General features: G+C 32.6%; 1 protein-coding gene across 1 annotated transcript; it reads right to left on the reverse strand.

Moving 5' to 3' along the window:
- Positions 1 to 8,030: 8,030 nt before the first annotated feature.
- On the reverse strand, positions 8,031 to 17,405 carry LOC143238489 (putative ferric-chelate reductase 1). The gene is made up of 4 exons (XM_076478765.1): positions 17,302 to 17,405; positions 9,709 to 9,937; positions 9,210 to 9,429; positions 8,031 to 8,502 (listed from the first exon to the last, which is right to left on the reverse strand). Exons 2-4 carry the CDS (start codon positions 9,896 to 9,898, stop codon positions 8,442 to 8,444), a joined length of 471 nt encoding a protein of 156 aa, XP_076334880.1. The 5' UTR covers positions 9,899 to 9,937; positions 17,302 to 17,405; the 3' UTR covers positions 8,031 to 8,441.
- Positions 17,406 to 18,138: the final 733 nt, after the last annotated feature.

Consider the following 18,138-nt stretch of genomic DNA (forward strand, 5'->3'; position numbering starts at 1 on the left):
ACCACGTTACAAAATATTATTCCCTCCTCATAACTGTTCTGATGAAATGTTAAGTTAAATTCTAAGACTGATAAACTTTCCCGGCCAGCTATCAATTGCGTAAGGAAAAATGCTACAGTATAATACGATTAAGAGCAAATGGTATATAATTACATCAAGGATAAGCAACCCCGATTCACATGTTTTAACTCTGGAAGACCGTTAGAAGCTAAAATATAATCATATAAATTAATTTGTCACTTAAAAGTTTTCAATGTTTGTATGTCAAATCCTTATTTTCTATAAACCTCTTACTGTAACATGTTTATAAAATAGCACAACCAGAGTAACATCTTTTCTTCGTTTGAAATAACATTTTATTTAAAATATGGCTACAAGACACCACAATGTTTAGAGTGGAAATAAATAATTATCTTTGCATTGTGTTTTTGTGTAATTGATGATACAACATATTACACTGTTAAGTCTTTGTCACGTTTAGGAAGCTCCTAACTGCAGTATGCCAAGTCTTGATTCCAACATAAAATAGCGATTTATTGGGGAATAAGGGACGCTGAATGGTCAACTTAAAAACATACAATGATAGACGTATTCTGATAAAAGAGTTAACTTGTTTATTTTAAGCACAAAACTACACAATGCTCTGCCCACCTGGAGTATAGTACACGATTTTTTCGATGAAAAGCCCTCACAGTTACTGCTAAACAACCAGAGGGCCAAATAAAATATATGTCTTTTTGTTAAAGACACCATAGAACATAACCGTAGTTCTAGTTGTACGATGCATAAAATCGAGTGCTTCAATTTATATTTTGTTAAATAATTAAACCAGTCATAAAATACACCTTTGATAGGTTGAAGCTCAAGATAATGATGTTCGTAGTTTTGTAGCTTTTCAGAAACATGATACGGAGTAAATATATAATAATTAAAGTCGACTTTCAGATGATAATAACAGAACTTATGCTCATGACATCTCACCCTCAGAGTTCTTGGAAAGAGTAAAATTTTATTAATTATTATTTGTGATGTATCATAGTTGTTTGATGTAAAATGTCAGAAAAAATCAAAACTTCACACAATTCACACATCACATTTTCTTCGTTTAAAAATGATATTTAACGGATTTACCTTTATACGTTTATTTTAATACCTACGTTTGTTTCCGTATAGTTTTTTTTTTTTTGCATGTGACAAATATTGTTTGCTGTGTTTTGCGCTATTCCCGCCTGTTCTCTAAATTTGTAGATTCTTGAGAGTAGGAATAAACAATATTTGTTTTACGAAATCCCTAGCGCGCTTTCAAACATAAAAGCAGCTACCCGAGAGACAGAAGAAGAAAATTAGTATTTGTCAGCTACAGTCAATGTGCTATAAATCTTGGAAACTATAATTGTGATTTACGTCTATTTATCGTAAAACTACAGAATTTGACCAGGAACGTTTATAGATTTCGAAAATTACAAACCATTCAACTTCAGTGAATCACTTCTGGCGTTATTATTTATATGAAGACATTACATACCTTCCTCGGTAAGAAGTCAGTTTGTAACCCGTGTAAGGCCAGCTAAAAAAAAGAGAGCGTTAACATAAGCGAGGCGTAAAAAAATAAACTTGGAATTAATTTGCTCATCATGGGCCTAGAGCCCTAGACCATCGATAAAGTATCTAGTTATAGACCAGATAGAAGACTCAGTTTAGTTTGTAAGTTTGTGAAACTCTTGTATATAAATGATCATTTGTAATAATTATTAATAATAACTGTTATTAAAAACTATACTATTTTTGTTTGTATATTAAAATATATTTGTGTTATAAATTAAATTGTGTGTATCAGTCTTGTTGGGAAAGATTATATATTTATAAATTGGATACATATTAACATTTAATTAACTTCCGAATTCATATTAATATTTCCAGCTGTTTGAAATCGAGATATGTGTTATATGTAACATAATAAATTGGAGATTCGTTCGAGATAAATCATTATACGTAACATTTGCGAGTAATATTTGGATTCTCAGAAATAAAGCACAAAAAATTGAAAAATCGTAATTTTCCGTCTTGTTTCAATTAATTTGCACAAGGGTGTACAATTTGTGATGAACTAGCAGCTAAAGATTAGTGCAAGGTCTGTGTTTTACATAGCGTTTACAGCGTACTTTAAAATGTCTAGGTGGTCGTCTTCGTCGGAAAATCAGATCAGATCTTTTCTTTACAAGGTTGTTGAGCAAAGTTTGACACCTTAGCTTACTTTTAACCTAGATCACATTATCGCTTGATGATATATTCGTCCATTGAAGTGCCACAAAATGTTATTCAAGTATATACAAGATATGTATTTTTGTCAATGACGAAGACTAAACATGGCGGCAGCAGTCCTCAGAAGTTGCAATCTTTCACTGAATATCTTAACTGATATAGAAAATATTGATATATAAGTTTGTAAATACCCATTATGTTTATTAATATATCTGAAGGAAAGCTTAAAGTTTGAAATAAACACTATTTGATAGTCCCAATAAATGGAGGTTTGCAACAATAGTCAAATACCTGTTTCAATAGGAAATCGTTACTATGCTTGCGTTCGTGATGTCAGAAAAACACGTAGGTTCAAGAAATGTTAATATAAAAAGATGAAAACCCTATAATCCGAGCGCTTTTGGAAGGTAGACCTTTATTCTTCTGTTTATACATATTTCATTATATCATGTCCCCCGATAGCACAGCGGTATGTCTGTGGACTTACAACGCTAAAAGCCGGATTTTGATGCTCGTTGTGAACAGAGCACATATAGTCCATTGTGTAGCTTTGTGCTAAATTTAAAACAACAAGAACAACAACATTGTATCATATAAAATAATTAAAATACTGTACTTGAACAAAAATTTACTCTGTTGTAAATTAATAGTGCCGTGTTACTAATAAAATGGTCTTCAAAATATACCAGTTATGTTTAGAATCTCCTGCTCACAGAGGTATAGAACAAGAATTTTGTACATTTCCAGTTTATCCATGTTTTTAGGAAATCAAGACACAAGGTAATGTATCGTGCGGTCAAAACTACTTCCTGCTGAACACACAATATGTTATTAACAGAAGTGATAGTTTAGCGATTTTCAATTTTCTGTATCTCAAACCATGATAATCCAAATTATCGCATATTTTCAGTTGATGTGGTTTACTGGACTCTTACTTTTCTTAACAAATTTCAAGGCAATCCAGTAAGAAATTCATTAGATATTAGATCTCCAATTTTGATTCAGGTTCTTCCTTTCCTTTTCTTCGCACCAAAAGTACGGAAACTTTATTCGATAATTTTTTTTACAATATGGTACACTGATAGATATTTTCAAGCCACAGTTATGAATATCAGTTGATGCAAATATAAGCCATATGTGCAATGTTATTCAGCAAAAACTGTTCAGATTTGACAAAAAAAATTTCACACACCTAATAAAAAAGTCACTGTGTAATAATTTTACAACAACTTTACCTAAGAGTAAAAGTGGAACAATCTCAGTTTTTGCCATTCGAATTAAAGACGGCTGATTTAGAACAGCAAAACTGAAAGCATAAAGAACCAAGAGATACATAAATGTTGGTTAGGCCAAGCAAACTAGATTAGAGGTTTCTACCTCAAGTTTCCAAAAGAATCATTGGGGTTGACGATTATTATTGATTATTTACTGCCAAAGTTTTTAGCACAAATCTACTCAATTGCATACAGTTATCCTAATTAAAGAGCATTTAATGTCACAAGATACTACCTTAAACAATCAGCACAGATGATGATGCTTAATAAGCCTGTACCATTTGCATGGGGGTGATGACAAAAACTGACAATCTAAATTCCATGGTGTTGTAAAAAAAGAAGCTATTAACGCTGTCTTAGAAGGGATAAACTGCTAGTACTTATGCCAAAGAATCTGACAGGTTCTGTAAGTAAAAATATGTTAGGGTTGCGATCCTAAAGCTAATGTGGATTACCATAATTGGTTTGATTTGTTTTGAATTTCGCGCAAAGCTACTCGAGTGCCATCTGCTCTAGCCGTCCCTAATTTAGCAGTGTAAAACTAGAGAGAAGGCAGCTGGTAATCACCACCCAATGCCAACTCTTGGGTTACTTTTACTAACAAATAGTGGGATTGACTGTAACATTGTAACACCCCACGGCTGAAAGGGCAAGCATGTTTGGTGCCACGGAGATTCGAACCCGCGACCCTCAGATTACGAGGCCAGGCCACCACTGAGTGTCACTTTCTTAATTGCTGTGGTGTGGTGTGTATTAGCAAAAGCTCATGATATCTAATCAAAAGCACCTTAGGTTTAAAAAAAATGCGGCCAAAAAGATTGTGTGTATGACTTGAAGGAATGAAATCAAAATTGGCGGCCGAACGAGTAGCAACACTTATAGCACTGGTGAGAAGTTTAAAACAAATATTTATTTATTAAATAGCTAGGTTGTGTGTTTTATTTTACCTACTGTCATGTCCTAGCTTGAACAAAAAACCGCTGTCTAGCTAACTGATGGTTTGCGTGTTTTGTATGTGTGTTTTTTTTCTTATAGCAAAGCCACATCAGGCTATCTGCGCAGTTTACCGAGGGGAATCGAACCGCTGATTTTAGCGTTATAAATCCGTCGACTTACCTCTGTACTAGCGGGGGTAATGGTTTGCTGTAAGATTATTATTAATACTAAAAGCCTGCCTACCGGTTTGACCGTAAATTTTAATTTCATTTGTTCAAGTCTCACGGTCATTTTATTTATTGCTGTACTTGTTTTTCACACCTTGGATTTTTATTAGATTTCTTTAAACACTGGGTAATAATACATTAATGTGACGTTACAGGAAACTTTATTCAAAGTCAGAGTTACTTCTGCGAATCTTTGTCTTTCAATATAAAAAAATATATAAACTTTTTCAAACAACTTTTGAAACTCAACAAAAGAGACGCCTAGTCAAAAACACCCATAACCAACTACTGGGATGTTCTAAAACAATTGTTGAGTTTGAGCGTCATGTTTATAACGTATCTACGACTTCAAAGTATGTAGCGCGTTTTAGTAGCAACGTGACACGAACCATCCGCCTTGTATTTTATTAACGTATCTTGAAACTTGGTTCAACTCGAAATAAACACAATGGCATAATAGTCTCAAAATCAAAAATTAAAACGACACTTCACTGATTTGACTCCGAGTTGAAAAGTGTAAAGAGGGAAAAATTATAACTATTATATAAAAATTACAATCTGTGTCAGGATAAATCAGACAACGGGAAACGAACGTCATTCGATGAGACTCGATAATTCACTTTGGATATTCCCATTTTGAAATCACATAAAGAGGCACATATTTGTTTACTGATGCTGTATTTATATCTTATTATTAATTCTTTAAACAGCACCTTCATTTTCATGGTCAGTTATTTGAAGTAAAGAGTCCTGCAATGGAAACATTTTGTTTAATTTAATTAACGGCGCCTCGTCTTTTTGGAGTGGGTCGTCATCAGATAATGCTAGAGAACAGTTGAATAACATGTACAAGATTAAACTACGACAAAAAAGCACATGAAACTAAACGCATTTCTCGTAGTTAGCGTTATATATATATATATATATATTTTTTAATTGCTAAATAATAATCAAAATTATGTTGAAGTCTGTTTTCTTCTCCAGTTATTAGTAAAGATATACATGTATATATATATTCATGAATATTCTCTTAATGAAGGCTTTATATTTTTGATTCTCAGATATATTCCTGTGTTCCATCTGTTCATCCAACTTCTCTGCGCAAAATTGAATTATTTTTTTCAGAAATGAAAAGTTTTGCTTTCTGGATGTGCTTATATAAAAAATGACTGGATTGCACGAACTGCATTTAATTTCGTAAAGTCCACCCCCTTCCCAGTGCAATGGTATAGCGGTAAGTTTATAGGCTCATAAAGCTAAAAAATCATGTTTCGATTTGCAGTTTTGTGCGTAACTACGAACAAACTTCCGTACTTTACTCTTTATTTGATTTTTTGCAAATTTCGCATTTTACGGTTTCCAGGTTTTATTGGCGTTTTTACGTTTATTATATTTACATGTCAATAAAGCAGCTTTATGTCCTAATATAACCTCGCATAACATCCTTCCAAGAGACGAGTACTTATAACTATTCTGGCTAATTATTAATAAAACACATTTTGAGTAAAAATGAAAAGTAATGTATTATAATATCAAATGTTAAAGGTATTTGACAGTTTAAAAGATATTTCGTGTAAACAAAACACAAAAAAAAAACTAGTAGCGTCAGAGCTACTAAGATTATCTGCCGCCAGCTTCAATTTTAAGCTTCCAGCTATAGGAAAGATAAATGGCTAGTATCACCAACCGCCAACGCTTGGGCTACTATTTATCAACGAATAATGTGATTGGCTGTCATTTTTATAATAAACAGCCCGGTATAGCCTGGTGGTTAGGGAGACTGACTGGTAATCCGAGGGACCCAAGTTCGAATCCCTGTCACACCAAACGGGTTCGTACTTTCAGCCGTGGGAGCGTTATAACGTGTCAGTCAATCCCACTATTCGTTCATAAAATAATCCATGAGTTGGTGATGACTAGCTGCCTTCCCTCTAGTCGTACACTGCTAAATTAGGGATTGCTGGCGAAAATAGCCCTCGCGTAACTTGGTGCGAAATTCAAAACAAACAATCTTAGGTTAGATGGTTCAATAATTATATCCGTGACAATAAATAAAAATGTAAATTAATGTCATAATTATACCCGACTCTTCTAGTGTTATCTATATTTCTGTATAAACTAAGAAAATATACGTTTACCTTTAGAAGCTTTCATAGAAGAAAAGGTATTTTTTCATATCCGAAAAAAAAAAAAAAATTGTTTTAAGCACAAATCAACAGAATGGGACGTCTGAAGTGTCCATCACAGGCGTTAATTTGATATTAGTCATACACTGAAATAGATCTTAATTTCGACTTAAATGATGCGCGCTAAATTAAAATTTAGCCTATTTCTGAAGGAATTACTGTCTTCTGCATAAATATCCTAGTTCTTGACAAAAGTAATTAGTTAATGTTACCACTAACTTAGTTTAGCTTTGAATAATGACGTCATTATCAGAAATGAATTTACTTTAATTAATAAAGGTTTAATTACGCTCAAGCGTTTCACGTGTAGCGAGATAGGTGGTTTCCTCAGTGCTCTGAAACACAAACCAAACAGGTGCATATTGCCAAAACGTTTGTTAATAGAAGCCAACAAATATTTATCGATTTGTTCATCGATTAACGTTAATAACTTATTAACTAATGAACTTAGCTTGTGAATTTTCATACAGAAAACTTATTCACTATGTTAGCTCCAATTCAACTTAATTTGTAGAAAGGAATCATTTATTTATAGGGGACGATTACTTTATTACTCGGTAAACTGCTTAACACTCATTGGTAAGCAGTTTAATTTCCATAAGCAAGCCGTTTAAGTTAGATTTAAGCTTTTAGTTTTCTGTTTGTGTCACCTAATTTAATTTTTTAAATAAATCTGTGTGTAGTAGTTAAAGAAAGAATCAGTATTTTTCATCAGAATGTACGCAATTAATAAAGAATATCGATTCTATTTTGTATTAGAAGTTAAACCTTTTTGTTTGTCTCTTGTTATTATAGGGTAGGTTAAGAATACAAATTTTACAAGAAGATTTGTATTTTAGCCTCGCTGTTGTACTATCTCATTGAGGAATTTAATTTTAAGCCAGGGTAAAGTCAATCCACTATTGCGTATAGGTTTATAATAAATTATGTTCGTCTTACTCTAAGAATATCACCAAGAAAACGCCTTCACTCTAGTGACACAGAAATGTTAAAAGAAAGTACGTTTTACTTCTAGGTAGCCATTTGGAAGACTATTAGGAAATGTGACGTACAAAAAGTAGTTTAGTTAAAGTATGAAGATTACATAGAGATTTTAAATAGAATCACTTCGTGATAGTTGCAATGTATTATAATAAAGTAATACATCCACTTTTGTTCTATTTACTTCCAAAATGCAAAAGTATTAGTTATTACATATCGTAATTAGATCATTAGCCTTAAGAGTTTATAAACATCATTTAACTTTCATCACTGTTTTAGTTATCTATAGTACTAATGGGCATTAATTGAAATGTGGCATTAATAAGGAAAATTAATTATAAATTAACAAAAGCTTTAAGATAAATGATCCATTTTAATAAGAGTAGCATACATATTTTCTATAGAGTTTCTTCCAATTTCACAAAAACAAGTCAAATGTATCTAAGAACACTTAGAGTTGCTTGTTGTTGTTTTTTTTTTTGCATATATTTTGAATATCATTTATTACAGCTACGTTTCCATCATCTAAAGTAAACTTTCTGGGTTAAATAACAGCTGTGGAGCTTTCTTACACCTCATTCTAAGATTGGCTCCAGGTTGGTATAAAACTCGCTGAACCTTTTCACAACTGTTACCCTAAGAGATAAGAAAACAAAAAAAGAGGGAAAATTAGATAATTCGCCAAAGGCAGTCACGCTGGTGACGATCATGGGCTACACAAGAACACATAATATACAAGAAAGAGAGTGCATTTATTGTAGCTAGATTATTAACTGTTCACAATCATTATTCAATTACCTCGAAACACAATCCGTGAACTTTACATACTGGCGGCATTAAAGCATCGAAGGAAAAAAAAAAAAAAACTTTCCGTTAAGCCAGCGGACGGCATACATCTTAGAAAAATATTCTATTTCACTTTATTAAGCCGAGTAGTTAGTATTTGATGTCATAGAGAAGTAAGGAGTTTCTTTTAGGAATTATGTTATACTTACTGGAATTATTGACAAATGCGAGATTCGTATTATAAATTTTAGGTAAACTTATAGCTCAGTCTTTGTAACCCAACTTCTCCATACATTCTTTCTTTTGTTTACCATAGAATAATAGCCAAACCGTAGAATATATAATAATAAATAATTGGTATAAAATATTAATAAAAAGTTAATTAAATTGAGCTTCTTGTAGAAGCAACTGACTGTGACAAACGATAGGCATCTGATCACTGTAACCATAACTGAAGGAACTTAAAATATATATAACAAAACACTAAATAATGATTTTAACTTTTGATATAAAAAAAATATATCAATTTAGATAGAAAACTTCTTGTTTTTCCTTACTTAAATGATACGTGGCCTTTTGACTGGGGGGCTTCCCATAAGAGAACCACACTTTGTTTCCTTTTGTTGTCAGTATGAGTAGCGCCAATACAAGAGTCAGTGTTGAAAGTCTTTAATCCTTCACCATCTCGAAATTTTCCAATCGCGTCTTTAGTAACCGGATCATATGCTTTCACGAAAAAACCACGGATACTATAATCCCGAGATCCTTCAATTTTTACTGCAATAGATAATTATAAAAACACAATGCTAAAAAATCCGAGTGCTAATAATTAAAAAAAAAAAAGAAAGAAATATTGAAGATGTTTTTAACTTCAAATAGCATGTTCAAGTAAATCGAGTCAAGTAACAAAATATCTTCGAGTTGAATTTATTTCCTTATAACAGTACAGAGAGAAGAGTGCATATTAAGTTTAAAAAAAATAAAGTATGGAAGGAATAGTCGTATAAATAGAGTGGTTGCGAATAAACTCCAAAATTCAAGTCAGTATTTACTTACCTGTAACAACGTCTCCTGGTGCGTATTGATCTGCTGACTGAGTTATCTTGAATGGCGAGTACTTAGGTTGCTGTGGTTGATTTCTACCATGATTAGGGATTAGGCTTTCACACGCTTCAATAGGAGCGCCCGAAGGATAGCCATAAACAGTTGAAACAAAGAGGTAAACCAAAACAGCTAACAGATACATCAAGCGAATCTTCTGCAAGGGTGTCACAAAAGGGAAGAGCTAAATAACAAGAAATAAAATATTGTAATTAGAGTTTCGTCCACAACAAGTAATCGATAAGCACAGTAACACTGGCTACGTGAGAGTAGCCCATTGTGTAAAACGTTATCGCACATATACAATTATACGAAGACAGGAATGAAGCAGAGTTTTCTTTCAGTAAGAAACTCAGAGACCTTATCAGTAAAGATTCAATGAAAACATCAATTTCATATGCAAAATACGTGTGAAACAATAACAGTATGGGATTAAGTGCAATAGTAGTTTAGTTTTGTTAATATATTGCAGCCGACAAGCCTACATGTTAATGGGCCAGTAGTCGCTCACAGCTAGTATAATGGTGTTTTGTAGTTGGCATAATGTACCCAACTAGCTAAGTGACAAGTTGGAAAAATCGTAACGACAAAAAGCAGAGTTGGACACTGTCACTGTACAAATCACCCACTATGTAGCTTTTCGCATTAAAACACAGGTAAATATAACTTTACGAAAAGCGAAAGGTAACACAATTACAGTTAACATTATTATTAATTTTGAGAAACTTGTTATAACCAAATGATTAATTACGATACAATACACCTACTTAAAATAATAAACCTTATGAAACATTATAGGACATCCGTCTTATTTATTGTGGACTGCATGTTGTGAAGCGACATGATTGGCTGTGTTGTTGGTTGTAATTTTATGATTGGTTGCCAGAAAATAAGATTTTTATTTCTTTTCGAACACCCCTCGCATATATTGTTACAGTAAGATGTGAAATGTTATTTCACGGTAATAGTAAATTATCTGAATTCCAAAAAAAAGGTAAACAATTAGAAAGTTAAAAAGCAATTATTAGTAGTTTTTGTGTATGTATAATTCTCGCTTTACCATAGGGAAAACTTCTGTTATTTATTTATCATAATTGCATTAGTTTTCATGCTTTTACTTTCGAATCTCATGATCAGCTGAAAAGCAACATTATTTAACAATGACACACTGTCCATGATATCTGAATGGCCCAACAAAAGTAAAGTCTGATCTTAGTAAAAAAAAATTGTAAAAATTACTTTGATGAGTAATTAAAGCGCTTTTACTAATTCTTCGGTCTTGATAGGTCATGCTTTTATTTACCGAAAGTATTCTCCTTTTCAACGCATCTCGGTCGCACCAAACATTTTCACCCTTTCAAAACACAAACACCCTTTCCAACGTTTACCAGGTCCTTCAAACACAATCATGATTTTGTGTTTCTGATAGAATTGTTTTCAAAGCTATTTAGCACGTTATATCAGATGTTGAGCCAAAGCCTGGTTGGCACCAGATGTAGCAATTGTAATGTGGTTCAGATACTGTTACATTATTCTTTACTTTCATAAGTTCTCATAAATAGTAAAGTTACTCATCATCACGACTACCTTTTCAAGTGATACTGAATTTATTATAGTTAGATATACTAAATTATACCCTATCGTTGAAAACTTGTTACACTAGTTTTAATCTATTCTCACTTTTTGCATTAACTGTTGCTACCCTAGTAAGAAAGAAAGTCAAAACTTTGAAATATTCTTGTCTTGTTTTTATTTTGGTAACAAAAATATTTGGTTCACATTTTCAAAACTTAGAACAATGAAATATAGTAGTATAAAATACATATACTGTGTATGTTAGCTAAGTTAATAGAAAATAAATAAACAACATTTTTGGGATGAAATATTAGTATAGGGACTTAGAAACTAATTTCGACAATTTTATATGTTCTATGCAGTTCCTGGGCCCGGCATGGCCACGTGGGTTAAGACGTTCAACTCGTAATCCGTGGGTCTCGGGTTCGAATCCCATCGCACCAAATATGCTCGCCCATTTCAGCCGTAAGGACGTTATAATGTGATGGTCAATCCCAATATTCGTTGGTAAAATAGTAACCCAAGAGTTGGCGGTGGGCGGTGATGACTAGCTGCCTTCCCTCTAGTCTTACACTGTTAAATTAGGGACAGCTAGCGCAGATAGCCCTCGAGTAGCTTTGCGCGAAATTATAAAAACAAATAACAAACCTTCTTAAAAGAATATTTAGGATTAAAGAGGGCGCATGAAAGTGTCGAAACTAGTTTCCTTATCTTTAGCAAGCTGGCTGTAGCACTGCTTGTATAGATAACTCAGACTGTTCATCAGAATGGTGTTTTACATATCTTGTCAATGGATTATGAGGTCTTTATAATACTTTACAGTGAGTGTTCTCTCTTATAACAATATCTATGTAATGACTAAGTCTCAAGTTCTGGAAATGTTTGTCAATATCAGCAAAAAGTTTGAATTTTTTTCTTTCTTTTGCTTCTTTTTTGTTGTTACATGATAACCAAAAAAAAAATAATGCTAATTAATTACGCTGAGATGACATAGTTCCAAACGCGGCATCAGTTCTAATAAGTATTATTAATAACGTGTATACGTTTAAAAAAATCATAATTCTAGTGTAAACGATGTTATTATTACCCTTTGCATTTAGCTTTTCAGAAATTTGAGGTTTCTTTAAAAAGATTAAATACAGTGTGAAACAATAATTACTAGCCAATAATAACTAAACAATAAACATTACAATTGAAACCTCATTGTATTTAAAACTTGTTTAAATTAGGGATGGCTAGCGCAGATAGCTCTCGTATAGCTTTGCGCGAAATTAAAAAAACAAACCAAGTATGAAAAATATGGTACAGTGGCTATCCTCATAGTAATTGCCTTATGATTTCTTTTAGAGCTAGTGAACTCCAAATTAGAAGAAAAATATTAGTACATAAATTCGAAAACGAGTTAAAAATTCGAAACTTTAAGGGCGCGAAAGTTCAAAATTCTATTTTGTTAAGATCTACCAGACGCAACAAGCAGTATCCGATATAGACACGTACATTTGTTATTTAAGACGAAGTCCCTTTTCAGGTTATTTTAAAATATCAGGGTATTGAAAACTTCGGAAATTTCTTGGTTTAAAAACTACAAGGACGACTCTAAAGTAATGGAATTCAAATTAATTATGTGTTTCAAAGCGACTTAACTTTAACCATTCATTTCTGACAAACCTATTGAAATAATTCGAAGTCTGTGAATGTTTTATTTAGAACATTTCATGACAACACATTTTCTAAGCGGCTTGAGCTTTTTTAATTTTGCACAGTTGTCTCAAACGTGACAAAAGTAGTTTTAATTTATGTGAATTTTCAGAAGATTAAAGTGTATAACATGTTAGTAGTTATTTAAATAAACTTCATGATACTGACTTTTTGAGAAGTAGCTATTAAAAAGTTGTATTGAATAATAAGTTGAATCGCAAAAAGTAGTTCCAAACATGCCGTGAGAAAGTGATTCTGGATGACGAGAAACCCACTTGAAATAAAAATATATCTCAGAACGGCTGATATGGGCATTGACACGTTTATTAATAAGGAGAGAACAACATTTCAACCTTCCTATGCTATCTTCAGGTTAAGATGACCTAATAAAGTCGAAACACTGTTCTCTCCTTATTAATAAAAGTGTTAATATCCATACCAGCCGTTCTGAGATACAGTTTCAAACATGATTACAGTACCAGTAATTCGCTTTTCAGGAAAGCTCATGTTTTCCCGAATGAAAATTGCGTTTACCAAGATGGATGTTTATTTTAAATTTCGCGCAAAGCTACACGAGGGCTATCTGCACTAACCGTCCATAATTTAGCAGTGTAAGACTAGAGGGAAAGCAGCTAGTCATCACCACCCATTGCCAACTCTTGGACTACACTTTTACCAAGGAATAGTGGGATTTACTGTGACATTATAACGCCCCCACGGCTAAAAGGGCGAGCATGTTTGGTGCGACGGAGATTCGAAGCCGCGACCCTCGGATTATAAGTCTAGCGCCTTAATTATTTGGCCATGCCAAGCCTTTCCAAGATGGAAACATATCCTGCTCTGAAAGACTAATGGTAAAAATGTATTTGTACGTATTTATATCTTATCTTATGGGAAACGTTTTATTAACTGAGCTACTAGCAATTAACCCCTTTTAGTAGTGTATCTTTGAAAGACATCGAATTGTATTTAATATTCCAAAATATTAAACAAAAGCTTTAAGAGAAGAATAAAAACATTCTAGTCACCTTCTGAAAGTTTGTGGTACTTGTTGAAAATGGGTGAAAACATGTCTAAACCCGTTTAATGCTTTAAAATTGCAAAAATGAAAAAAATAAAATCGAATTGTGCAATGTGCTAAAATAATATTTTTATTTTTTAACGCTTACGTCTTATAACAGTAACTTATAAGAGTCGACTCCTAATGTAAGGTAATCCAACATGTGAATTAAGAATTAAAGAAAATACTCTATCCACAAGATTTCTAACGTTCCACACAACGTCAATGATGTAAAACATGAAACAAAATTAACAAAAATTGGAAATTAATTCATTTGTACAAACATTTTGTACAAACATTTCCTTAAACCTTTAAGCAGAAATTAGTAATTTGAAAACTCAATTTAATGAAAAGCTTTAAAAATGTAATGATCAAAAACAACTTTTAAAGTATAAAATCCAATGAAAAGTGTGTTTTCAACTTGTTTTGTACTTTTAAAAGTTATTTCAGCGTTACAACATACTTCCAAATATTTGGCAAAGCATGTCTGTAAAAAATATTAATATTCTGATTATTTATCTTTAAATACGCATAATTCACAAAATCTATGCCTTCAAATTGAGTCATAGCTAAAATTTGTAATCGTTGGTGGTGGTTACAACCGATGATATGGCAATTTATTTAGCAAGCATTTAACATGACTATAACATTAATACACTGAATTTCACACTCCTAGCATCTTTAAAACAATTTTTTTAAACGTGTTTATGTGTTTGGATATTCGTTGCTCGCTGCAATGCTTCACCTGAAATTAGAGTCCACTGTATCAGAGTGACATAATATTCAATATTAAAAGCTTATGTAACAAAAGAACTGATAATGACTTGGACCACATAAAATGTTTATCTAATAAAGTTATCACTACAGCTGGTAATTACTTTATTGCATGGTTTTGCTTTTTTTCAGTAAAAATAATTTTATGTGATTTACTGGACATACAGAACCTTTCAAAGTACAAGCAGCATAAACGTACGCTTGTTTTAATTTCCTAGCTGTTTGATAGAATAGAATTATGTTTATGCAGTCATTCGTTGTTTAACCTGTTGACTGCCAAGTATTTCAGCTGCTACGGTAATTCCGAACCAAATTCAAAATACAACTCTAACGCTTCTTCATTTTGTAACTCTTTTCGTTACGCCATTTTGGACCGAAAGTGAAACAATTTGTTAGTAGGTCAAATGCATGTATGGTTCTGACATCTAGCGTTGCAGTTAGGTATTATTGAGAACGAATTAACTCGTCTGTGGCACTGTGTTACCGATGGGCTTGGACGAGTTATCTCGTCTACGGCACTGAACAGGTTAATATTTTATAGAATGGAAGAATTTTACGGTAAGAAATGTTGTAAAATGCTAATTAACCTCAAGAAACATTATACGTCCAAACAAAATTCACCGTAAAACATGGTATCATAGGAGTTTCACATTCACTGCATTTAATCATTTAAAAAAAGTTTTAAAGTAGAAAGATATGCTTCTTTTTCTTATTATTATTATTGACGTTACAAAAAATAAACAGCCGATTAGAAATCAATGTACATTATATTACTGTGGAAATGATTTTCTCGACACATTAAACGATATTAGATTGTTATCCAGGGATGAACTTTTCCGACATGATCAGGACGCTGTTGGTATCCTGGATTGTGAGCCTCACAATATGCCCTTTAAGGTGTGAGGTATAGTGTCTGTTTCGCTATGAGATCAGTGGCATACTGTATAAAGTATCGATTATGACGTAGGGTTAGTAAAAGTTAGGAAGTTATATTAGAGAAAATAGTAAAATATCTATAATTAGTATAGCCACTAAACCTAAATAAAGTAAATGTTGTTATTAACTCTTACACAGTTGAATAACACTAAACAGTCTAAATGTTAGACCTAAACAGATAGATGGTGCAGTTAACAATGTTTCTACTTATACAGAGCAAATACAACTGTTTCTAAGTCTAATGAAAGGCATACACCCAAACATAACGCAAATAATAATTTTTATTTAGACATATATTGTTGATTTTTTTTCAATAACTATTTTAATACTTGGTATTTCTTGCGACTTTTCTGCCATCCATACAGAGGGAAAATTTTAATTACAATAAAGTTAACAGAACAAACTCCGATATATGACGACTTAAATCGGGAAGAAATGTAAAAATACAAACTTAGAGAAGTAAAACAGACAAGCTTTAGGTCGTTAGAGAAACACAAAACGGTAAAAACAGTTGTTACTAGCATAAAAAACATAGACATATACATACTTACTATGACACCACACTTGACACAACATTCATTTGTCCAAACCTTAATAATATTTTTGTAAAATTCAGATTACCTGTATGTTAGGTGCAGCAAACACACTGAGAGGTACTAATCGCCGCAATGAAGTTTCCACTAATACCGCTTGTCACCTTGACAAACTGCAGTGTAATGTTCTAAATAGCGTTCCCTTGAACACTATTACTGCATGACCTAAATTACCTTTAAGTTGAATGGTGAATTATCAAGTCTTTTAATTGGGTGTTTGCCCTACATGGAACGTGCTATGTCACGCCTTGCCTACGTCCCATGAATAAAATTTTAATTAGCTCTAGCTTATTTTAGTTTGTGTTTTTTCTCTATGCGTGTTCACCGACTTCCTCTTCAAAATGTATTATTTGATATATTGACTTCGCTGACTTTTTCCTCGTTCGATTTATCTGGGACCCGGCATGGCCAGGTGGGTTAAGGCATTCGACTTGTAATCTGAGAGTCGCGGGTTCGAATCCCCGTCGCACCAAACATGCTCGCCCTTTCAGCTGTGGGGGCATTATAAAGTTACGGTCAATCCCACTATTCGTTGGTTAAAGAGCCCAAGAGTTGGCGGTGGGTGGTGATGACTAGCCGCCTTTACTCTAGTCTTACACTGCAAAATTAGGGACGGCTAGCACAGATTTATCTAGACTAGAATGCGCTTTCAACTCCAAACACACACACCTGCTTGTTTGTTACATACTTTGATTTAACTGAGTTAACAACTTTCTTAGAAATGACTTTATAAACGTGAAATATCATACTTATAAGTTATTATGAAGAAAATATTCAGAATAAACAATAAATATCAATATATAAATTATATTAGCATTTTTATGTTACCCAATTTTGATATTTCAAGCAATGTCTTGATCTATATTTGTATTACTATTTACGTTGTATTCAATAATATTGTATTTAACTTACACTTGTATGTTCTCCTGATAACTGAGCTGCAAAACCGATGCTGTAAGTTTGCAAAAATCGTAGACGTTGTTGCTTAATTTGTATCGCTTCGTAAAGTAATGTGAAAATCATGTTGATGATGACAAAGATACATGTATCTATATTTTGTTTCTCATTTTCGAACGCTTACTCATTTATCTTTTTGTTATTCAATGCACGTAAGATTACAATTTAGTAATTTAAGTGTGTGTATTTTTCGTATAACAAAGTCAAATCGGGCTATCTGCAGCATCCACTGAGGGGAATCGAGCCCCTGATTTTAGTGTCGTAAATCAGTATGTTTTTTTTTCTTTATTAACCCACCCTCGTAGAAGCATGTAAACAAAAATACATCAATGATTTAAGACTGTGCTCATCTGGAAAATAAAGAAATATTAACTAAGGGTAATTACTTGAGATACAAACACAGAAAATTAGTAGTAACAAATAAAATTAAAATGCTAAGTCTTTTTCAGATACATATTTAAGGAATCGATTAAATATGCGTTATTTTTGTCCAAATTATTACGTTCATGGTCAATTAGACTTGGAGAATTGATGTAACATTGTTAATAATTGCTACAAACATTTATAAAAAGTAAAAGTTAATTGTTTTGTGAAAAGTGGTCATACTGAACAGCTGACATAGAAATAATTTTGTAAATTACTGAAAATTTGTTGAAAGTCTCGGAAGCTTGATATCAGAAATTGATTTATATTTTCTTTAGACATTCATTTTTGGATATAACACAAAGTTTATTGAATGTTTTGTTTTTCCAAGTGATGAAATTATTATTGCCCTTATTACCCTCAATGCAC

The sequence above is a fragment of the Tachypleus tridentatus genome, chromosome 13, assembly GCF_004210375.1.
Source record: "Tachypleus tridentatus isolate NWPU-2018 chromosome 13, ASM421037v1, whole genome shotgun sequence".
Taxonomy (NCBI): domain Eukaryota; kingdom Metazoa; phylum Arthropoda; class Merostomata; order Xiphosura; family Limulidae; genus Tachypleus; species Tachypleus tridentatus.

Excerpts from the sequence above, each read along its gene's own strand:
- LOC143238489 (XM_076478765.1), bottom strand. The coding sequence starts at position 9,898 with ATGTATCTGTTAGCTGTTTTGGTTTACCTCTTTGTTTCAACTGTTTAT. Across the intron at positions 9,430-9,708 it reads ACCAGGAGACGTTGTTACAG|TAAAAATTGAAGGATCTCGG; the intron begins GTAAGTAAATAC and ends TATCTATTGCAG. Across the intron at positions 8,503-9,209 it reads AAAGGCCACGTATCATTTAA|GGTAACAGTTGTGAAAAGGT; the intron begins GTAAGGAAAAAC and ends CTTATCTCTTAG.